This window comes from Neocloeon triangulifer, unplaced genomic scaffold (assembly GCF_031216515.1).
Source record: "Neocloeon triangulifer isolate White Clay Creek 2 clone unplaced genomic scaffold, ASM3121651v1 ptg000014l, whole genome shotgun sequence".
Taxonomy (NCBI): Eukaryota; Metazoa; Arthropoda; class Insecta; order Ephemeroptera; family Baetidae; genus Neocloeon; species Neocloeon triangulifer.
The window spans coordinates 12,339,187-12,360,071 of record NW_026775556.1 but is presented as its reverse complement, the minus strand read 5'-3'; the positions used below and the strand labels follow the sequence as shown (position 1 = coordinate 12,360,071).

Sequence of the window (20,885 nt, the reverse complement as noted above, 5' to 3'; positions counted from 1 at the left end):
ACGTCCAATGATTTCCGTCCGCTTTATATGCATGGGAACCAGCGACAAAGAAAAAAATTTGAAAACATAAGTATTAAGCAATCCTAATATTTTAAATTTATAGTCGCCATTATGATATTTGTTCTCCTCCTTGTAATAAAAAATTACAATTCAGGTAAATAGTAGCTTTAAATGATTACTTTTACTAGACGAATGATTATAAAATATTTGTTTCAGCTGACGTTGCAAATAAATGTTTTATAGCCTAAACAATATTCATGCTATAGTCTATATAATAAATGCGTCAAAGCGTTCAATGCTGGCAGCACAGTTCCAACACAGGCAGTTATTTCTTTCCTGTTTAGCAATAGTTCTGCTACAGACGAACATGAAATGGAATTCTCTGCTCGCTGCAGCTGCTTTCTGTGCAATATTTGTACAAATTTCATTTGTTAGAACCAAATATTTTTAAATAATCAATCTAATTTCCTAGATTAACGTTCATGTTGGAGCAAACCCAGATGTAATCCGAATACAATTATTGAAATGTGAGCTCAAAAATTTTAAAATGAAATTTTATACCCAAATAAATAAACAATTTTTGAACAGCCAAGAAGCCGCAACGACGCACCTTTATAATAAGATGCTGTTCAGACAATAGCAGACGATGCTATGGAAACACTACAGCAACCAAAAAAACTTCTCTTGATTTAAAAACCGCCTTTTCAATATTAGGGGTAATTAGTTTTTACTAAATATACAAGAAAAATGTTTAGTTCCTGTATAAAACCTCCTAGACAACGCCAGCAAAGGGTAATCCTTCCAAGCAACAATCACTTCAGCCTGTTGATGGAACAACTCTACAATCCGATATCAGTAATTAAATAAATAAAAAATATTTAGAAAGATTCCTTTAAAACAAAATTAATAATAAAAAAATTTTATCGCCAATTGCACACAGCACACTTATATTTTTTTTATACTGTCAGCTTTTACTAAATCAAAATTTACAAATTTCTATTCAAGAGATCAATAGATAATTTTAATTGTTTTATTTTTATAATTAATGACAAGTAAATTCATCAAAAGAAAATAATTTTTTGGGATGATTTACAAGTCAAAATTATGTTTAATTGATAAGCACAATTATTTATTATCATTAATCAAGTTTAAATTTTCCTCAAAGCAACTGCAAGTGCTAGTGCAGATCCTGCGGATACACCATTGGCGGATCTTTCATCCCTGACAACTCCAGAAACGCCTCTCATATCTTCAGATGGCAGTGTAACTACAATCAACCTACCACCGCAACAATCTCCGGCAGCTACTGAAAGTTCTGCACCCATAATATTGGATGGAAGTGCAACTTCAACCAACCTACCAACACAGCAATCTCCGGCAGCTCCTGGAATCTCTGCACCATCCATGACAGTTTCAACGGCCACCAATTTGCCAACCTCCGGTCCAGCAACCACACAACTTCCAACCATCAGCGGAGCCATTACTACCACAAGATCAGGAACTACTACAACTACGGTGCCTCCTTGTCTTCCGTTTAAGTGCAGTGTTGATGTAAGAACATCTATCTTGGGTTATTCAAAATTTTTATCTTGAAATTTAAAAAAAGGTTATATTTACCTTTGAGACCCGCTAAGAGAATTAAATAAAATTTAAAAACTCAATAATGCACAAATTTAAAATCTTCCTCAACATTTGGAACAGATTTGGAAAAAATTGCATTATCGCAGTAAAATTTTACATTTGTGATATAGGCAACCAAACTGGATGCGACTTCCGGGAAAGTTAATCGTAAGGAATTGATTTACTGGAACTAAAAAAACCCTCAAAATTTATTATACTTTTTAAAACGATAATTAAATTATAGCAAAAGCTATCACAAACGGTGTTTTGAAACAAGCCTGCGACAGACTTTACTTGTTTAGCTCAGACACGGTAAGTGTATTTAAACAAAATTTTCAATTTTCTACAAAATTCGTTGCAGAAAAAGTGGGCTGACGCTGCCAGCTACTGCTGCTCATTAGGGATGCAATTGCTCACGATCGAGTCATGGCAACGCATTACCTGCATATCTGATTTAATGAACAGTAATGGAAATCACATTTTATCAATAATTATTTGCAATGATTTAACATTTAATCAAATAGGTCCAGATGGTTCTGGAATACCTGCCGAATATCTGACGTCACTGAGCGACTACAGAAAGGAGAATGAGTTTTTGTGGTGCACCGGAAATTTTACTGCACTGGGAAATCTGACATGGAAATCGGGAGAGCCGAGCGGAAAAGGGTTCTTTGGGGAGGAGGAGGACTGTACCTCGGTCGTTATCTCCGCAGGGCCTGTCAAAAACAACGTGATGAACGACGTTAGCTGCGATTCAAGCATAAAATATATTTGCGAGGTTAATCACAAGACTTAAAATGAAACCAAAGTTGAGTAATAAAATTTTAATTGTATAAATAGACGCCTGTAGCAACCACTACAAAGCCACCATGCTTACCATTCACGTGCGAGAAAAAGGTTTGTATAATCATATGAAACAGGAGAATTAATAGTTAGCATTTTCTATAATTTATAAAAGTCATCGCTTCTGGATGCAAATGATTATATCAACCGTAATTTTGAAAAATATTTTGATTAATATATTTTTTTTTTATCAATATAACACTTGAAAATTTAAGCTTCTGCGGTGATTGATGGCCAGTTAAGACTTGCGTGTGGAAGAATGTATTATTTTAGCAACTCCGAGGTAAATTCTAGATCATATATCATCATAATTCATCTAAATTTTTTAACGAAATATAATAAATTTCTCATCCATTTTTTTTACTGTACTGATATTTATCTCTTATTATTTGTTTGCTTATGAAACAAAAAAAATTACATTGTGTGTGAACCGCAGTTATTATTTCATTTAAATTCTTACCAATGGCTAGAAAAATTGGCAAGAAGCAGCTGCCGAGTGTTGTAACCGAAACATGCAACTTTTAAGCATAGAGGATGCTCAGGAGGTATTGTGCTTGAGCTCCATGCTGGCAAGTGAGTCGGTTGAATTAAAAAGAAAAAAACACGAAACGGTTTTTTTTTACTTTTCCTTCAAGGGTCCAACTACGGTGGTTTCCAGTCTGGCTGGTGGACTGCCGGCAGTGATGAGTTCCATGAAAACTATTTCGTTTGGTGCACGGCCAGCACTACGAAAAATATTACGTCCGATTTCAAATTTGGCAGTGGTGAGCCAAATAACATGGGTGGCAATGAAAACTGCATAGAAATGGTAGTTACGGGAGGAACACCACCCACAAACGTTTACTTCAATGACAGGACTTGTGTCAATTTTAAATCTAAATTCATTTGTGAAGTATTTAAGGATTATGGAAAAAATTCTTAATTTCTTTTTATTTCTTATAAGACTTATGAACCAGGCTGTTCTATGCCAAAGTGTCCCAATGCGACCTGCCAAACGGAGGTGGCCAAAGTTGATTCGTCAAAGAAATGGAAAAGTATGTATTCAAAAAGTTGAAAATGAAATTGTAACAATATATTTTATTTTATTTATATTTCTATAGCGAACGCAGATGGAACTTTCAGACGTGCCTGTGGCAAACAATATTTCATAACAAAACTTTCAAAAAGTAGAGTTGACGCAGAAACGGAGTGTTGCAAATATGGATTGAAACTGCTCAGTATCGACAGCTATAAACAAATAGAGTGCATTGCAGAAATGAACGATGGTATTAACAAAAATCAAAAGAGTCCATATAATAACGTATTATTTTCTGTTAAAAAAAAAGCGGAGTATAAAAATAACATTGACTGGTATTGGACTTCAGGCTCTAACGATGGTTTTGGCTGCGATTTAACATACGGTTTTTGCGGCATAAATAAACTCTTATATCAAAACTTCTCCAACTGGAACCCAAATGAGCCTTCAACCCCTTTGTCTGAGCGATGTATGGAAATGAAATTGGACGTTAATCCACAAAAAATTGTTTTTAACGACATCGTCTGCACTGAAGGGCGCTATTTCATATGCGAAGTATTTCTCATATGAAATTTTATACATTGAAAAGTAAAACTTTTCTGCAAGGGAGACGTTCCAGAATGCACCCCAACATGTCCGGATAAGTCAAAGTGCACAAATGATGTGATTTTTTTATAGTTTATAAGTTAATTTTATAATTGATAAATTTTTATTTTAATTAATTAGTCATCACTCTTCAACAAAAAAGGAGGAATACTAGGTAAGAAATAAATTCCGCGGAGAAATTAATTTAAAAAAAGCGATGAATGAAAATATCTGATAAATTTTGTGTGTGCTTTGACAGAAACCCATACTTATGGACGATGGGCATCAGGCTGCGGAAAATCGTTTCTGTTTTCTACAAACTCAGTTAATTTTATAAAAATTTCAAATTTTAATCTTCATGAAATTTCTATTAGTTGAGTTGGGACAAAGCTCTAGAGATGTGTTGCAAATTAGGAATGGAGTTAGTTTCGATTGAAGATGACGCCAAAATGAAATGCATTTTCGAGATCAACAACAATAACTGTATAATTGTGGAATTATTATTTCAATACATTCACATTTCAGCCAACGCTTATGTTCAACAGCCTTGCTGAAATACACTTCCGAGTTTTGGACGAGTGGAACCCAACTGGATTGCAACTTCCGCTACAAGTTCTGCTCGTCAGGCGCGTCCATCCTCAGAAATGACACAAAATGGTAAGTTCAAAAATTAAGCATTTTTATTCAAATGATCTGAATAAATTTTCTAGGCTGGCAGGAGAACCAAATAACATCGATGAAAGCCAATGGTGCGTTGCTTCTCGCTTTGCTCCTGGATCCACTCTATTGAAAGATCAAAATTATCTCTTTGATGCTGGTTGCAATACCGGTTACAGATATATTTGTGAGGTATTTTAATCAATAGTTTTGGATGACAAAATTATTAATCTTCGGAGTAGATGCCAGCGAAACCGTGTACATCGGTCAGTTGTTACGACTACAACTGCACCACAGAAGTAATAGGAACCCAATATTTTGAAACACCAATTTTAATTAAAAATTGTTCACAGCCGGCAAAAGTGAGCCAGGTTACAGCAATGAGCGGTTAGTTGAACAAAAATTATGATTTTTCAAATTAATAATCATTAAATTCAGGGCCAGACGGGCAGTTTCAAACTTTCTGCGGTCGCAAATATTTTTTCCACAAGGACTCTGTATGAATTAATAATTAAAAATAATTTTTGGACCATTATTTTTATATGTTATGATACATCAAATAGAAAAATTACAAGGACGCTTACTACGAGTGCTGCAAGTATGGAATGGAACTATTTTCAGTGGAGAACAATACAGAAAGAGAGTGTATTCAAAAAGGCTTCCTGAGTAATTTATTATTTTTTTATTGCTTGCATTGAACCAAGAAAAATGATAAATTCAAATTTTCTCCGTGAACATTTTAAGGTTCTGGGTGGGGCTCAGATACGTGGGTTTGGACTTCAGGCACTTCAAATGGAGCTGGATGCGTTCCTTCATTTGGCTGGTGTCCCAGTGGAACTCTTGTGGGTCCGAGCACCTTTTGGCTACCCAATGAGCCAACCAGCCCTTTTGTCGAAAACTGCATTGCATTTATCAACTCTAATGACCTGTCCAAAGCTGGGTTCATCGACCTGACTTGCACCGATCAAAAGCGATTTCTTTGCGAGGTGATTTTTCTTTTGCAATAAACCACTTGATTAATTGGAATCTCTTGTGCAGGAAAAATCTTAAATGGAAATGAAAGAAAAGGAAATAAATATGAAAAGTAAATAATTGGATGATTATACTTTTTTGTTTTTGTTACTCATAGAGCAAATAATTTGGATAATTTGCATTTTTATCAATAATTACTAGAGTAAGTTAATTTCAATTTTGAAAATTAAGAGGCATCTAAATAAATATATTAAAACATTATATTGGACTTCAATTGAAATCAAGACAAAAGATGCTTGTGGAAATGTTCATCTCCTCGAGTGTCAATTTCTTCAAACAAAAGATGCTTGATTTAAGAAAAAGTGCAAATAAACAAAATGTAAATGACTAGAGGAGAACAGAAAAAGAAGCACAGAAAATCACTCCGCTTTGCTGACGTTCGGAATGCCGTGTGGCATTAGGTCAAATGCGTGCTCAACTCACTTGGGTTTTAGCGACTCCACCTGCGCCGGGATGAGCAAGTCGGAGAGGAACACGGCGCATCGTGACATATAATAATCTGCATGTTATTTCATGATGCCGCGCGTCCCAGCAAAAATTGTACAAACACGAATTCAATCTCCGAGTGGTGCAATACGCGAGCAGAATAATGCATTTTTGTGCACCTCATTTCGTGGATGATTGATTTTTATAAGAAGCACGAGCCAGCGAGGAGATCTGATTACGCGTCGTAAAAATGGTTTTGGCCGCAATTGTGCCATAAAAGTGGTGTCAGTTAAGTTTTAATGCGCCGTATTTAAATATAAATCGACTTTTTCATCTTTATTGATTTATTAATAGCGCTAATAGAAAAAAAGTGTTGAAAATTTTTTGCTATAGTTCATGGCTTCATTATTTTGTGCAAAAATTTAATTAAACTTAATCAATAATCAATTATAAATTTTTTTCTCCTTTATATTTCAATTAAATAACTTTAATTACAAACTAAATTTTAACACAAAATGCAGAAAATAGCTACATATAAATTTAATTTTTTCGTGCTTTATTGCAAGTAGTGAAATAATTGTGCTAAGTAAGTCCCTGGAAAATTACAATAAAAAATATGTATTAGCAAAATCTATTCCAAGAATGAAAAATAGCCGAACGGACCAACTTGAATAGCTGCAGTTTTAGTTCAATTAAGGACAAACAGGGTCGTTAGCAATTACGCCCAGGTGTTTTCTCAAGCTTGGATCCATTTCAGCACACAGGGCGTTTGTTTCTTCAATTTATGTGGCTCAGCACTAAGCACTGTGTCTTCTTTGACTTGCTATTGCGTAATGAGAGAAATTAGTGTTTGTATTTTATTCCACAACCCACTCATTGGCACAGCAAACTGCTTTTGATGAAGTAAATGTATTTATTTTGATTTAATTGTAATGAAATTTAAAGCGTTTAAAATGATTGTTTGTTTATTAATTGTCGATAATTATGCAAAACTAAAGATGCCCGCAGCCGTTAAATTACTCATCCGTCAGAAGAAGCGCTGCTAATGTCACGGTCAAGTGCTATATCATTACAAAATCAATTTTCACGCTGCTTATGATTTTTTCTCACAGCGATTAAGCAGACGAAATTAAACGAAGCTTTTGCATGAGCTCGGTGTCGCCTTGTTTGGTGTAATTAAGGTCACTACTCTGTTTCTGCGAAGCAGGTCATCCATTTATTTTATTCCACTGACGACTAAATGGCATGCAAATATCTCGTAAATTTTAACTCGGTGTCCAGCAAGAAGCATGACTTGGGTCAGCTTGCCTGTTTAATTAATTAAACGCAACAGTTACCGACCATCAGCTGTCAACGTTTTGCCGTGCCCTTTTCAAAAGCAGACGCATCACGTTGCGTGATTTTGCGTTTGGTTCGTTTTTTCGGCCAACCTTTTAATTGGACGTTTCCATTAGTGCGTTCGCCGGGTAATTATATTTCGCTTTGACTGCACTTAAGAGACGAATGATGAGATGAGGCGAATTTGTTAATTAATTATGCGTGTCATGGCAAAGACATTGATGTTTATCCTGAAGATCTTTTTTTTAATCACTGCAACCAATAATAATACAAACGTCATTTTTTGTGCGCAGAAGGGAAGGTTTTACGGATATGGCAGCTGGCAAATTCAATCCTAGCAAAAGAATTATACTAAACTGTGCTCATTATTTACCAACTAAAGAAAAATCTAAAATTTATTTTTTACACTTTCAACGATATACAATTTGATTACTTTTAAAATCACTCGTCATCAGCAAAATGAATCCTCAGGCATGAAGATCATTATTAGGACTGTTAGTATTATTTGTGTACACATCGCTTTCCATATGCAACCTGCAATACAAACTAATACTGCAGGTTGCATAACGTTTCTTCATTATCTTGTTAGGAGTCGCGATAAATAATAGAAATAAATACTTTAAACTAGTGATTAATTTATTAACTTTTAGTCTTCTTAAAGTTAAAATAATTGCGATATATTAAATTATATTTAACATTTCATTTATTCTATGGCAACTAGTCATTAACACCAATATTGTCAATTTCTTCTGGAAGCAACTGCAGCAAATATTTTCAATAAATAGAATAAATTATTTGTTCGAACCCAATAATTATACTTTTGATTTGAAACTAAATTGTTATCCACTGTTCAATATCAAGTTTAATTTTTTTGTGCGGTTATATAATTTATTTATGGCCATCTTATAAGACCTTATTTTCCGCATATGTATTTGATTGGCAGAGGTATGTATTATCTTATAAAACATTTGAATGAAGTCTATATTTATCACTTTTTTTTTTAAGTTTTTGAGCTAAAGTACCCCTGCAAAAGAAAATTAATCTTATAAAGTAAGGTTCAGTGCCTCAATTTCAAAATTTCATATTCTCCTGCACTGTTTCAAAACTGTCAAATAAAATTAAAGGCCGTTCCGATGTCAGTTTCAATTTCCCGTGAGACAAATTCACATACCAAACATTAGCTGGACAAATGTGCCCTCATCCGAGAAAAAAGGGAACTTCTTTTGGCGCTGTTCTCTGTGAGCACTGGTGGTAGAGTAATGACGTAAGTTTTTCTTTATAAAACAGCCACCTTTTGATTTTTTATTTAACAATAGATGGAATTAAAATATCTATATGCTTTTTTAAGTATTTAGCTTCAACACATAGCACAAAAATATTTTCCATTAAAAAAAATGTGGTGGTTTGTACTTACAGATAGTTTTAGTGGGTGAGCTTTAACTATCATGAAATTATGAAAAAGCTAAAAACTTCGTTTTCCTGGTTTTCTAAACCTTATATGGATAAAATTGTAAAATTACTTTAATTGAGAGTGCCTGCGACGCGTTTTTTTTTTTTTTTTTTTTTTTGATAAAAAGTGGCATTTTCAGGCCAGGTCAGTACAGTATAGGACTAATGAGCGGTGAAAAATTGATAACATAAATTTCAAGTGACATTATCTTGCTGCAAAAAAACGAGGGAATTTTCATTCTGACACCAGCAAAAATTATAATAAAAATTAAAAAGTCACCAACAATGCACTGGCCACTACTCTTAGTATTCGCTATATTTATTCATCAGAATGAAGCTCAAGTAAAATTTTTCTTGTAAATACAGTATTTTTTTTTTGTTAATACGTTTGGGCGTTTAGTTTCCAGAGTTTAATCAGTCGTATTTGCAATGGATAAAAATTTACTCTCATATCCGAAGCAGGCCTGGTGAAAACTTTCCTGGAACTGAACCTGCCCCAGGTATAAATTTATTTCTTATTTCTAAAATTTGCAAATTATATAAATACAGAATCTGCCGGGATTGTCCTTGAAAAAGTTAACCAATTAATCGTGGGCGGCACAGAGGCCACTCGTGGTCAGTGGCCATGGATGGTGAAAATTGTGATGGATGGTTCGGTGCACTGCGGTGGAACTTTAATAAAACCCTGCTGGGTTCTGACAGCAGGACATTGCGTTTACAAGTTTGCACTTTCCACGTTATCATTCTGCAAAAATTAATTTTTGGTATAGGTTCAAGTTTTTCGACCTTTATTTTGGGGCGCATAACATTTCCAATGTTCAGGCGGAGGAGGGAAGCCTTGTCCTTTCTTCAAAAATAAAAAGACTTCATCCAAAATACAATCACCAACTTTTAACCAATGACATTGCTTTAATTAAATTGCAAACTAAAGTTCAACCAAGTATTTTTGTTCTATATTTTTTGAAATTATTTTTATGAATATTTCTTTAACAGACAATTACATAAATTTCATTCGGATGCCCAAGAGGTCTGACGTAAAAAACAATTTTGTTGGTGTTTCTACCACTACAAGTGGCTGGGGCTGGACTAAAGATGGTGAAATTTGTTAAACTCGGAATAAGTAAAACAAAAATTATGAATTTTAGGAGGTCCTGTCAGTAACGTTTTAAACTACATAAGCGACAAATTGGTTATTCCAAATATGGAGTGCAGTAAAAACTATGTCAACATTGTCGATTCAGTGCTTTGCATAGAAGGCACAAAAAATCAGTCAATTTGCAGCGTAATTATGTAGCAATGTTTCAGGCAGTCATAAAATTAAATTATTTATCAGGGGGATAGCGGCGGACCTTTGATATATCAGGAAAAGGACAAGAAATTGACTCAAATCGGAATAGTTTCCTTCGGAACAAAGAAATCGTGTTATGGATTTCCACAAGGTTTTACGCGCGTAACTCATTTTCTCAGTTGGATTTCTGCTCAAACGGGCTTGAAAATAGAAAAGTGATGCTCGCGTCAAATAAAAATTTCACAATTTATGAAGTCATAAAAATCGTTTGTTGGTGTCATTAATTGCAAAACGAGGTGTTGTTAAAAAAAATTATTATCGTTCGCCAAAAACGGAGCGGACGCGTGCAAAGCTTTATTTTTCACGATTTGCGTCGACCTGATTTATTTTTGACGCATTATCACATGGTTTCACTTCCTAACATTTTATCTCTCTCGATGGTTTGCATAATTTGGTGCGAACATACACGCGCGGAAATCCTCTTGGTCTGTGGCATAAATGTATGTTTGTTTGATTTATGGGGGTCACGAAAGCTGCCGATCGTTTTGTATATAAAAGTGGGTGCTCGCAACAATGCCGGCGGCAATTGCTGATTTCGACCCGGTCAATTATGGTGCACCTGTCAATCTCCCTGGTCGTCGCCCTCGTCCTCTGCCAGCAGGTAAAGTAATAGTTTTCCATAAATTTAATTAACGCCAATGAAAGTACTGGAATTGCGATGGCATAAAAACCTGTGTTATTAAAAATTTTAGGTCGTGGGGCAGGAGCAAAAAATTACTTTCGTTAACAAAATCCTGCCAGTGCTGAAAGAGAAACTTGTGTACAACGAGACCGAGTTCAAGCTGCTCGAGCAGAAGAATAAACCAAAAATCGATTTCTTCCCCAATGGCACGCGACCCCAATCAGGTAAATTTTCTAACCAAAAAAGATATTTAATTTTTTTAATTCTTTACCAACTAACAGCCGGTGCTGGTATGGTGCGTATTCTACCGACTGGACAAATCGTCGGTGGGTTCAGGGCAGCCAGAGGTCAATTTCCTTGGCAAGTTTATATTGTAATGGACAAGTCAAGCTCTTGTGGAGGGTCTCTGATTTCACCCCAGTGGATATTGACTGCAGCCCATTGCGTGCTCGGGTTAGTTTAAATTTATATTTGAATCTTTGTTATAATAATGATAATTATATTTATCGTTATAAAATTCAGATTTTCAGATTTTGAAATAACACTTGGGTCTGCAAAACGCAATATTGTTGAGGCGGGAAGAATAAACGTGGTCACCAAACACAAGTTCATCCATCACGGTTACAATGACCAGAACCTTCAAAACGACATTGCACTTTTGAGACTGAATTCTCCAATCAACATAACAGGTTTAAAAAGTGAAATTGAAAAAAATAAATTTTATATTCAATTATTCTTTCTTTGCAAAAAATTTCAAAAATTATTAAAACTTTATAAAGAAAGAAATTAAACTTGTCTACGTTTACTTTTTTTCTAAAGCAATAAATTTATGGTGCGAAGAAGGAAAAAAAATTGTTTTAGACTGAAAAAAATTTAAATTAAAGGTCCTTTCATCAACACGATCAGATTGCCAAAAGTTTCTGATGGCTCAAGGACATTTGTAAACACAAATGGGGTTGTCAGTGGTTGGGGTAAAACATCAGACGGTAAGAATGAAATAAATGGCTGAAAGAAGAATTATTAATTTTAAAATTTTACATTTAGCGGGAACTGTAACAGTGCAGCTTAACTATGTTACAATCCCTGTAATTTCAAACGTCAATTGTTCAGCCGTGTATGGCGCCGAATACATAAAGCCAACGATGATGTGCGTCTCTGGTGCAAATAATAAGGGCATTTGCAGCGTAATCAAGTTTCTCTTGTCACGTGCTATGATTAATTATTCTCTTAAAGGGTGACAGCGGTGGGCCTTTGGTCGTCAAAGAAAGCGATGGTCAGTGGTCGCAGATCGGCATCGTCTCTTTCAGCGCTTACTCATGCCACAACTACCCCCAGGGCTTCACCAGAGTGACCAGCTTCATGGGTTGGATTTCTAACCACACAGGAATTCAGTTCAGAAAATGATGGAAAGAATAATAATTACAACGAATTCGCAAATTTAATGATTTTAGGAATAAAAATATTTGTTTTGCTAAAAACTTGGATTTAATAAATGACAATTAACTGTAATAATTGTGATAGCAATAAAATAATTAAATTAAAATAAAAAATCAATTTTTGTTTCTGATAGTAATAGTTACAAGATTGGAGCTTGCCTTCCACAAGATCAAAATATAGGGCACAGGCTGAAAAGATCTGGCCTGATTAAAATAAAATTGAATAAAGAAAATAGTACAAGCTTTTGAGAACTTGGCAAAAAAAATAATAAAAATAAAATTTTCTGATTTTGGCACAATCCATCAGTGTGTAAAATTATTTCGCAAAAAATTACGGTGCAATAAATCAAAGGCAAACAGAGCAATGACATTTTATAAAAAGCTCTAACCTCCAACAACACTTATTTAGTTTTTCATTTCCTGCCTCGCTCCCTGGTTATTTTATCAAATTATACACTCGGCCGGTCTCTGTTAAGCACCCTGAATTTTTGACGCAGGTGCTCTACTTTACGACAGAATTCGAGCAGTTCTTCACTGTCTGTCCCTCAGCAATGTCCTCCAAGTTGATTGTCACTATCTTGGTGGCGTGCATCCTTCAGGTAAATTGCAAAGCTCTGCGCATAAAGTGCCCGCTTTAATAAAATTTCTTATTTATTGCAAGGTTGCTTTAACCCTAAAACCCTTGGAAAAACTGTTGGTACCAAAACCAAACCCCAATTTCAACGACAAGGCTTTTGATAAGGCAAACAAGTACACGGTTGATTTTCGGCCAAAAGGGACTCGCAAACAAGAAGGTTTGAAACACAAACAAAATTTTGGAAAATAAATTAACAAAAACCTTTAAAGCAAAAATCTAACTTCATTTAAATCAGATGAAATATTTTATTCAGCGTCCATTTAATTGGGATGAAGTTTTACTTATTTCATGTCTAAAAACTATTAAATTGTCATCAAAATAAACACAAAATCTATTTGCAACAATTTAAATTTTATAGAGTCCGCTGGAAATGTGGCCATTAAAGTGAATGATCAAATTGTGGGCGGAAAAGAGGCAAGCCGCGGTCAAGTTCCGTGGCAAGCCTTGCTCACAATTTCAAAACAGTACACATGTGGCGGCTCATTGATTGATCCGTCCTGGGTCATGACAGCTGGTCACTGCTGCAATGGTTTCAGGTAAACGATAGGGACAAAATTCACTGTCTTCTCTGGTTAATTTTTCCCTGCCAGCCCATCTGACTACTTAGTTTCATTGGGACTTGTCAACCGAACCGGCGCTGAGACGAGCAGGGTTGACGTCAACGTTACTGCAATGTTCTTACATCCTGAATTTGATGAAACATTTTTGACCAAAGACATTTGTCTTCTGAAACTGGATAAAAAAATTGACACCTCTGGTAAAAATAGCCAAGAATGGTTGATACGTTGGAATTTAACATAATTTTCTCTACAGGCGTTTTCATCACCACTGTGAGGCTTCCAAAAATTGCTGATGCAAAGAAAACGCTTTTTGGGTTAAGTGGAATTGTCAGCGGCTGGGGAAAATATGAGGATGATGCCAGTAAAAATTATTTGATGGCTTCAAACTTTAATTATAAAAAAATGCCCTTGTTCTTTGTGAAAAATATATTTAATTTTTCTAAATTAAATTAAAGGTGGCGATACAAGCAATGACTTGAAGTTTCTGAATCGGAAAGTGATTGATACTAAGTTGTGCGCCAAACAATACGGAAATGTCACAGTTAACAGCGCATTGATGTGCATTGGCAATGGTGACAAACAAGGGTCGTGCAATGTAAGCCTTAACTCTTTTTTTTAATTTCTTCGGTGGCCTCAATAATTCTGATTGACTATTTCCGGAATGGACTAATTATTTTCAGGGTGATAGCGGCGGACCTTTCGTAGGGAAGGAAAATGATAACAAATTCACGCAAGTTGGCCTCGTTTCCTTCGGTTCTGCTTACTCATGCGTTGACTACCCGAGTGGCTTCACCAGGGTCTCTGCGTATCTTGGCTGGGTCGCCAACGTTACTGGAGTTCAACCGAGGCCTTAATTTTTCAATTTGATTGTGCACCAAAATAAAATTTTCCATATGCAAATTTAATAGTTTATTTTGACGTTTGGTATATTATTTTAATTGATCATTCTTATGAAATGAACAAAATAATATGAAACATATCAGCCCAACTTTAACAAAGTTATGAATAAAATAATATCGAACGGTGACACACAAAATATAGAATTGAAAAATTATTGTAGCATTCAACAAAATCAGAAAAATTTATTGTGTGTGAAAATTTGACCCACAAGTTCTGCGGCTCAAGTTTTAAACCGAAAGTAAATTTGAACAGGCAAAAAAGACACTGTCAGAATAAATAAAAACTTTTTAACATTGTTTAAAGCATAGGAGGATATATGATTGCTTGTTAAAGATATGAAAATACATCAGCAATCCCATTTTCATTGGTTTCCATGGTGCTTGATAAATGAGTAATAATTATTTCAAAATTGAACTAAATATTTCATGTAGCTCTTTCATTTGTTTTACTTAAAGGATTTAAAATAAAATTAATGCAAGTACAAAAAATTCAAAATTTCTTATTATAAAATATGAAATAGAAAAGGACAAATACTACCACTAACCCATAGATTTTTTAATCGATATACTTTTAGGAACAGCAGTCAAAAATAAAATTTATATTTAAAGTTTTTGATTGCAACATTCTATTATTCTGCTATTAAATGATTGCAAATACTTTTTGTACTTCATAGATCAAAGCAAAAGCTAGTTTAGTGTTATAAATTATAATTATTTTAAATTAAAATAAATTTCACAAATTAGTGATAATATTAAAAACTAATAATATTTCTCCTTTATTTTTAGAAAATAAAGTTATTCCATTATCGTTCAAATCTTTTCACATTTGTGTTGGTTTCTTGCTGGCAAATTTGTTAGAGATTAAAAAGTATAATTTAATATTGTACACAGTATCTCAATTAGAGCAGATGATTTTTTTTTGTAATTTTTTTTTATATTAATATATAATATGCATCTTAATTATAATAGAAAAACACAGTGCCTGATGTGTATTTTTTAATATTTTGTTTATTTATAATCTATCTACTATACACATTCAATTTTTTCAGCTAATTAAAAAATTGTGCTCATTTTTTTCTTCATTGTAATAGAATTCTTTGAACGAATGGGTCACTGCACTTAGTGCGTTTTGGCAGCGACCCCCAACAAATAAGCAGCATAATTGAATGAAAACATCAGAAAAAAACTGCTCGTTCCAATCGGAGGGCAGATTAATTTATTGCGGGCTGACTTGGTCATTTCAATCCGCTCTTCCGATTGCTTTCCGGCAATCTCGATTGATATCAATTGATAGCGCCGGCCGGGTGGAATCGCAATAAAAGCTAAAACACTCTCGATCCACTGACCCCCGCTGCACCAGCAACTTCATCCCCTTGCGCTGTCGTCGCGCTGAATTAGGGGGAGTGCTCTGTTCATTTTTTATGTTCAGCAGCTTGTTTTTTTTTTGTCACGGTCAGGCGACCTTTATTCACCCGAAAGAGGAAACTGCCAAGGAAAGGTCGCCGATTTCGTCAAAAAACGGTATCAAAGGTCGCGAAAAAGGTGGAAATTTTCCAGAAGGACGAGGTCATCTTTTATCAGGTTACGTGCAAATGGACGAGTTCCTTGAATGATAAGTTCTGGTATAAAAAGTGGACCGAGCGAATGTAAAAGCATCAGAAGTCACATCGCCTTCTACAGCTCAACAGAAAAGCTTCCAGTCCACTCAGATTTTTCCAACCCACATTTCTACTTCCAGCAAGATGGTCAAGCTTTGCCTGATGTTCTCCGCCTTGTTGGCTTTGGCTTCCGCTTACCCAGCGCCCAACCCTAACGTCGTTGGTTCGTAACATTTTCCAAATTCATAAATTTTATTTCTAAAAAAAAAAACTATAAATTAATTTTTTTATAAACTACATGGAAATTGCCTAAGTTATGGTTTATTTTCATCGCTTTTATTTTTACTGCAAATTCTCATATTTAAAATTATTTAAAATTGTAAAAACTTTTCTTTACAATATTCCGCAAAAAAGAATACTTTTGTATACTAACAGGTTACACTTCCCGCACTGTCTACACTACAGGAATGGATCCATCACAAATGCCTGCTGGAGCAACTTACTATGTAGATTATCCAGTGGCCATAGACCCCAGATACTACCAATATTACCAACCCCAGCCGCAGTGAGACTCACAATCAGATTATTTTCTCCCGTTTTTATGCTTATTAATTTCTAATTTTTATTTAACGTAGAATGCCAGTGCACGACCGTCAGCGCCGCCAAATTGGATTCGGTGGTTTGGGAGGAGGAATGGGAGGAGGAATGGCCGGCGCTCAAGCCCAAGCACAATCACAGTCGATGGGATCCGGTGTGGGACTTGGCATGGGTGGCATGGGTGGCATGGGTGGCTTGGGAATGGGATTCAACCCTTACATGATGGGCATACCATTCTTCGGTTAATTCTTAAATTAATTCACTTTGTAAAAAATCTAAAGCCAAAAACTGACTGCACTGTAATATTTAATATTTAGCTTATAAGCATATTTGTAATAATTATGTGTGTTCTCTATGTAAAATAAATGAAAAATTATTCATTCTAGAAGACAGCTCTGAATTTTTTAATTATCACTTTCATTTCCTTTCATGAAGTTGTTCATTGGGTTCAAACTTAAGACAACATTATCCCATATTATGAACTCAATAAATTGATTATTTTACACTGCCTGGGGTTAAAAAGTGCTCAAATTTACAAAAATAAGTTGAATTTGATATTTTTTAAATTTATATTTGGAAAATTTTAATTTTCAAATTTAAGTAAACTTCATATAAAACAATATAAAATAAGATAAAAGGAATAATTATTAATGAAAATTAAGAAAACTTTAAGACAAACAACTGAAAACCACCTTTTTACAGACCTTATATAAAAAACCTAATTTTTCAAAGTTTAAACCAATATTGCTCATGTAGAGTTAAAAATTATAAAAAAAAAAATGAAAAAATTAAATTTTCAGGAACAACCTTTTATAGAAAAAAAGCTAAAAGAGCATATTTTTCAAAAATTTTAATGAAGAGTAAAAAGTAAACCCAACACGCAGAAACGTTTTTATTTCTCTAAAATTTTTCCAATAATGAGATTTGATATTTAAATCATGAAAATCTCTTTGTCGCACCAATTGAAAAGGGAAGTTGGAAAATCAAAACAAATTCATTCAGCCGTAACTTTCAACAGTGAAAATTTTATGTCGCAGAAAATTGTTTTAATTGCGAGTGGCCGGTTCGAAGGACAAAGCGAAAAGAGCGGGGCAAGAAGCGAAATGCGAGAATCAGCGACGCGGAGGGCCGCTGCGGCCATAAATCAGCGGCCAAACGGCGTCCACCATAAGGAACGATAAGCGGTGGTCGGTGGCGAGGAAACGCTCTGATAAGCCTGGCCATTCATTCCATTCCACCCCATATAGCTCCTCGGCGGGCGAAGGCCACCCCTTTCATTTGACTAATGGCACGTGTGGCTGCTCTTTGCGAAAAATGCGATTTCAGCACGGACGCACACACTGCGACTTTTTCACTGCACTTTGTTGTGGAAAAATCTGTCGAGGGGAGGGGGCGATCTTTTTATGGGGCAAAAATCATATTCTGTGATTTCAGTGCTCACAATTGATGGGTACAGAGATTGAATAAAATGCGGCATCGTTTTTACAAAAGGGTTTTCTCTAAAGTAAGAACTATAAGAGACGACAATACCTACAAATTCCAAAAAGAATTACGCAACAACCTTACCGTTGCTCAATTTTGTTTTTAACAAAACGCTCGGCACGTGCGTGATGATTTTTTTTTCATCTGCGTCAGAATGTTAAAATCATGAAACGACACACCAGATAGCGGATATAGCACACATTCACAGAACCAGTTGGTCAAAATTTTGAGTCGGAAACAACAAAATTGAAAATTTTCGTTATGAATATTGTTGTGTTCTTCATTTTGCTACTTTTAGTAAGAAAATTTTAATTCCAAATTTGATGATTTATAAAAATATGATAATTTCAGACTCTAGTTGGAACTAATAGTGGACAACATAAAAATTTAAAACGAAACGGATATTCAAGGGAAAAATTCGCTGGTTTGTGTTAATTATAACTACACGAATCTAACTTTTAAATTTTGGTGATCTTCAAGTGCGAAGATTGTCCTCAAGACGCAATATTATAATAAAATGTTGCGGCAGTTTATCGTGTGTCAAAAATATTTTCAACGTATCGAAAAAAGCAGTTTTAAGGAGCACAATGGTAAACCAAAATTATATATCTGGACATTATTTAAAAAAAATTGATTAACAACAACAAAAACCTAACCGTCAAATCTTATTTTTTTTTTTTAAGATTGCAAAAACATCAGGAAAAAATGTGGGCAGCACGCTGGAAATATCAACATCATTTTATAATGGTAAAATTATATAATATTTAATTTTTTGAAAATCTATGGGAAAAGCTTAGAAGAGAATCCTCCACCTATTGATATGACCCCTCAAACTGAGGGAGCCATTGACGCAGCTACAACTGTTTATCGTGAATTAATGACGGATGAGACTTTATCACCAACTCCACACGCTTCCGGGCAAACGCCAGGTTTGAATTACCAAAACATTGGCAATCACATGCGTATTTCATTCAAACTTACACATATTTAAAATCAGAGCTGATAGATCTGACAAGTGAAACTAGCAATACAGAAGGTCCAAAAAGTTTGTCTATGTCCGCGGTCATAGCTGAAAATCCAACGGAAACTTCAAGATTCGAAAATTTTGTTGGAACCAGCATCAACCCAATACAATCTGGGACAAGTAGATTGACTGAACCAGCGTCGATTGGCAATGCACTGACACCAACAGCGTCAAGCCAGAAGAATTTTTCTCAATTAAAAACAACTAAGGTATGATAAAAAATAAAAAATTATTAAAAGTTAAAAAAATTATTTAAAAAATGTAAAAGCTGGAATTTAAGTGCATAGACACGTGCTTCAAAAATGTAAGTTTTAAATTTTAAACATAAAAAATTTAAATGTTTCACTTTTAACTTAAAGGGCTCACTATTTGATGATGGCAATCTGATTGGTAAAAATTAATTTTTATCTGAATTTTTCAACTTGAGAGAAAAAATATTTCTTAAAATGTATTAGATCCACAAAATTACGGCGGCTGGGTAGAGGCTTGTGGGCTTTTATATTTGTTCGGAAAGCAAGTGGTAAGATTAAATAATTATATCTTATAACTTTTCTAAATAACCGCGAAAGCATTCCTCTTACTTAAGAAATGAATGGATTTTTCACAGGTTAATTGGAGGGAGAATTACGAAAAATGCTGCAGCATTGGGATGAAACCTATTTATTTTGAAAATGTTGCGAAAAGAGACTGCATGAACTACTTGGCTAGACGTAGAAGAATATTTTTAATTACGTTTAAAAAAATATAATTATTTTTCAATCAAAGCAAATTTCTGGAATTACAATACCTATTATTGGACGGCAAGTCGCCGATTTGGATCAAGTAGCACTTTCCAATGGTGCCAGTCAGACATGACTTTTGACAACACTTCAGAGCTTTGGCTTCCAAATGAGCCCAATAATTTAAATTCGACAGAAAACTGTGTCAGTTTGAGCTTATTTTCAAACCAAACAATTGGGAAATTCTACATAACGGATAAAAATTGCTCCAATCTTTATGTTTTTGGCTGCCAGGTAATGTATAGAAAAGCTGCTTGTTGTACTCAAGTTTGGATCATTTGCAATTTCCAGGGTCCAACAACTCCGGCACCTCCTTGCTTCGAACCCAATTGTCCTTCTTTAAAATGTGTTACAAATGTACAAACAAATTTGAATTATTAAATAATTTATAGAATAACTTATTAAAAATAGGCATCATTATTTACCACTCTTGCGGATAAAACAACAACTTATTTGAAAAGTACTGAAGTCCTTTAAATTAGACAAGAATACCTCATTGGTCCTTCTAATCCCTTTTTTTTTATTTCAGATGCATCGACAATTGGTCATTGGCATTCGGTTAATGGAAGAACCTATCTTTTTAGCATTGGTGTTGCAAACGTAAAGGAAAAGATTGATCATAAGCAGTATAAAGATGAAAAATTGTTAAAATTATAGTGGAATGATTCAATGCAAGCGTGCTGTGCTGTTGGAATGAAACTTTTGAGCATAGAGTTTGACTACGAGTATGGAAATTTGATTGATGCAGCCAAAAGTATATCAAAATTTTAGTTATCTGTTTGTTTTATATGAATTTCGCGTAGATTCAACCAAAGCTGAAGGGAATTTTTGGACTTCGGGCAGTGATTTGGCTTGTGAAGGCCACTTTGGATGGTGCTCGGCAAATAAATTGCTCCGAGACAAGGAGGCCAAGTGGGGCAAAGGCGAGCCAAACAACT

General features: G+C 34.6%; 4 protein-coding genes across 8 annotated transcripts; all 4 read left to right on the top strand.

The window, feature by feature from the left end:
* Window positions 1-334: 334 nt before the first annotated feature.
* LOC132200308 (uncharacterized) lies at window positions 335-5,840 on the top strand. The gene is made up of 29 exons (XM_059625690.1): window positions 335-415; window positions 473-527; window positions 589-716; window positions 777-855; window positions 1,166-1,551; window positions 1,752-1,788; window positions 1,865-1,932; window positions 1,982-2,084; window positions 2,145-2,398; window positions 2,461-2,517; window positions 2,579-2,612; window positions 2,679-2,746; window positions 2,934-3,036; window positions 3,099-3,355; window positions 3,407-3,497; window positions 3,564-3,728; window positions 3,789-4,033; window positions 4,085-4,141; window positions 4,205-4,238; window positions 4,323-4,387; window positions 4,438-4,546; window positions 4,609-4,720; window positions 4,774-4,912; window positions 4,963-5,019; window positions 5,074-5,107; window positions 5,159-5,217; window positions 5,284-5,386; window positions 5,465-5,706; window positions 5,759-5,840. The coding sequence occupies exons 1-29, from the start codon at window positions 368-370 to the stop codon at window positions 5,768-5,770; spliced, it is 3,201 nt and encodes a 1,066-aa protein (XP_059481673.1). The 5' UTR covers window positions 335-367; the 3' UTR covers window positions 5,771-5,840.
* A 3,337-nt stretch (window positions 5,841-9,177) lies between these two features.
* Window positions 9,178-14,467, top strand: LOC132200362 (brachyurin-like). 3 transcript variants are annotated; one of them, XM_059625773.1, is made up of 7 exons: window positions 9,178-9,307; window positions 9,366-9,465; window positions 9,515-9,686; window positions 9,736-9,905; window positions 9,959-10,060; window positions 10,111-10,247; window positions 14,249-14,467. In XM_059625773.1, the coding sequence occupies exons 1-7, from the start codon at window positions 9,251-9,253 to the stop codon at window positions 14,420-14,422; spliced, it is 912 nt and encodes a 303-aa protein (XP_059481756.1). In that variant the 5' UTR covers window positions 9,178-9,250; the 3' UTR covers window positions 14,423-14,467. The 3 variants fall into 3 exon arrangements, with proteins under 3 accessions (XP_059481756.1, XP_059481755.1, XP_059481754.1); XM_059625772.1 differs by lacking the exon at window positions 14,249-14,467 and adding an exon at window positions 10,299-10,528; XM_059625771.1 differs by lacking the exons at window positions 9,178-9,307; window positions 9,366-9,465; window positions 9,515-9,686; ... (1 more) ...; window positions 9,959-10,060; window positions 10,111-10,247 and adding exons at window positions 12,843-12,970; window positions 13,033-13,165; window positions 13,367-13,544; ... (1 more) ...; window positions 13,822-13,929; window positions 14,024-14,163.
* Window positions 10,711-12,457, top strand: LOC132200361 (brachyurin-like). Of its 2 annotated transcripts, none has more exons than XM_059625768.1 (7): window positions 10,711-10,914; window positions 11,006-11,159; window positions 11,217-11,388; window positions 11,458-11,633; window positions 11,820-11,921; window positions 11,980-12,119; window positions 12,169-12,457. In XM_059625768.1, the coding sequence occupies exons 1-7, from the start codon at window positions 10,771-10,773 to the stop codon at window positions 12,337-12,339; spliced, it is 1,059 nt and encodes a 352-aa protein (XP_059481751.1). In that variant the 5' UTR covers window positions 10,711-10,770; the 3' UTR covers window positions 12,340-12,457. The 2 variants fall into 2 exon arrangements, with proteins under 2 accessions (XP_059481751.1, XP_059481753.1); XM_059625770.1 differs by having other exon boundaries at window positions 10,716-10,914; window positions 11,458-11,624.
* Window positions 14,468-16,134: 1,667 nt separating the features above from the next.
* On the top strand, window positions 16,135-17,048 carry LOC132200978 (uncharacterized). 2 transcript variants are annotated; one of them, XM_059626813.1, is made up of 3 exons: window positions 16,135-16,288; window positions 16,531-16,630; window positions 16,701-17,048. In XM_059626813.1, exons 1-3 carry the CDS (start codon window positions 16,210-16,212, stop codon window positions 16,906-16,908), a joined length of 387 nt encoding a protein of 128 aa, XP_059482796.1. In that variant the 5' UTR covers window positions 16,135-16,209; the 3' UTR covers window positions 16,909-17,048. The 2 variants fall into 2 exon arrangements, with proteins under 2 accessions (XP_059482796.1, XP_059482795.1); XM_059626812.1 differs by having other exon boundaries at window positions 16,501-16,630.
* Window positions 17,049-20,885: the final 3,837 nt, after the last annotated feature.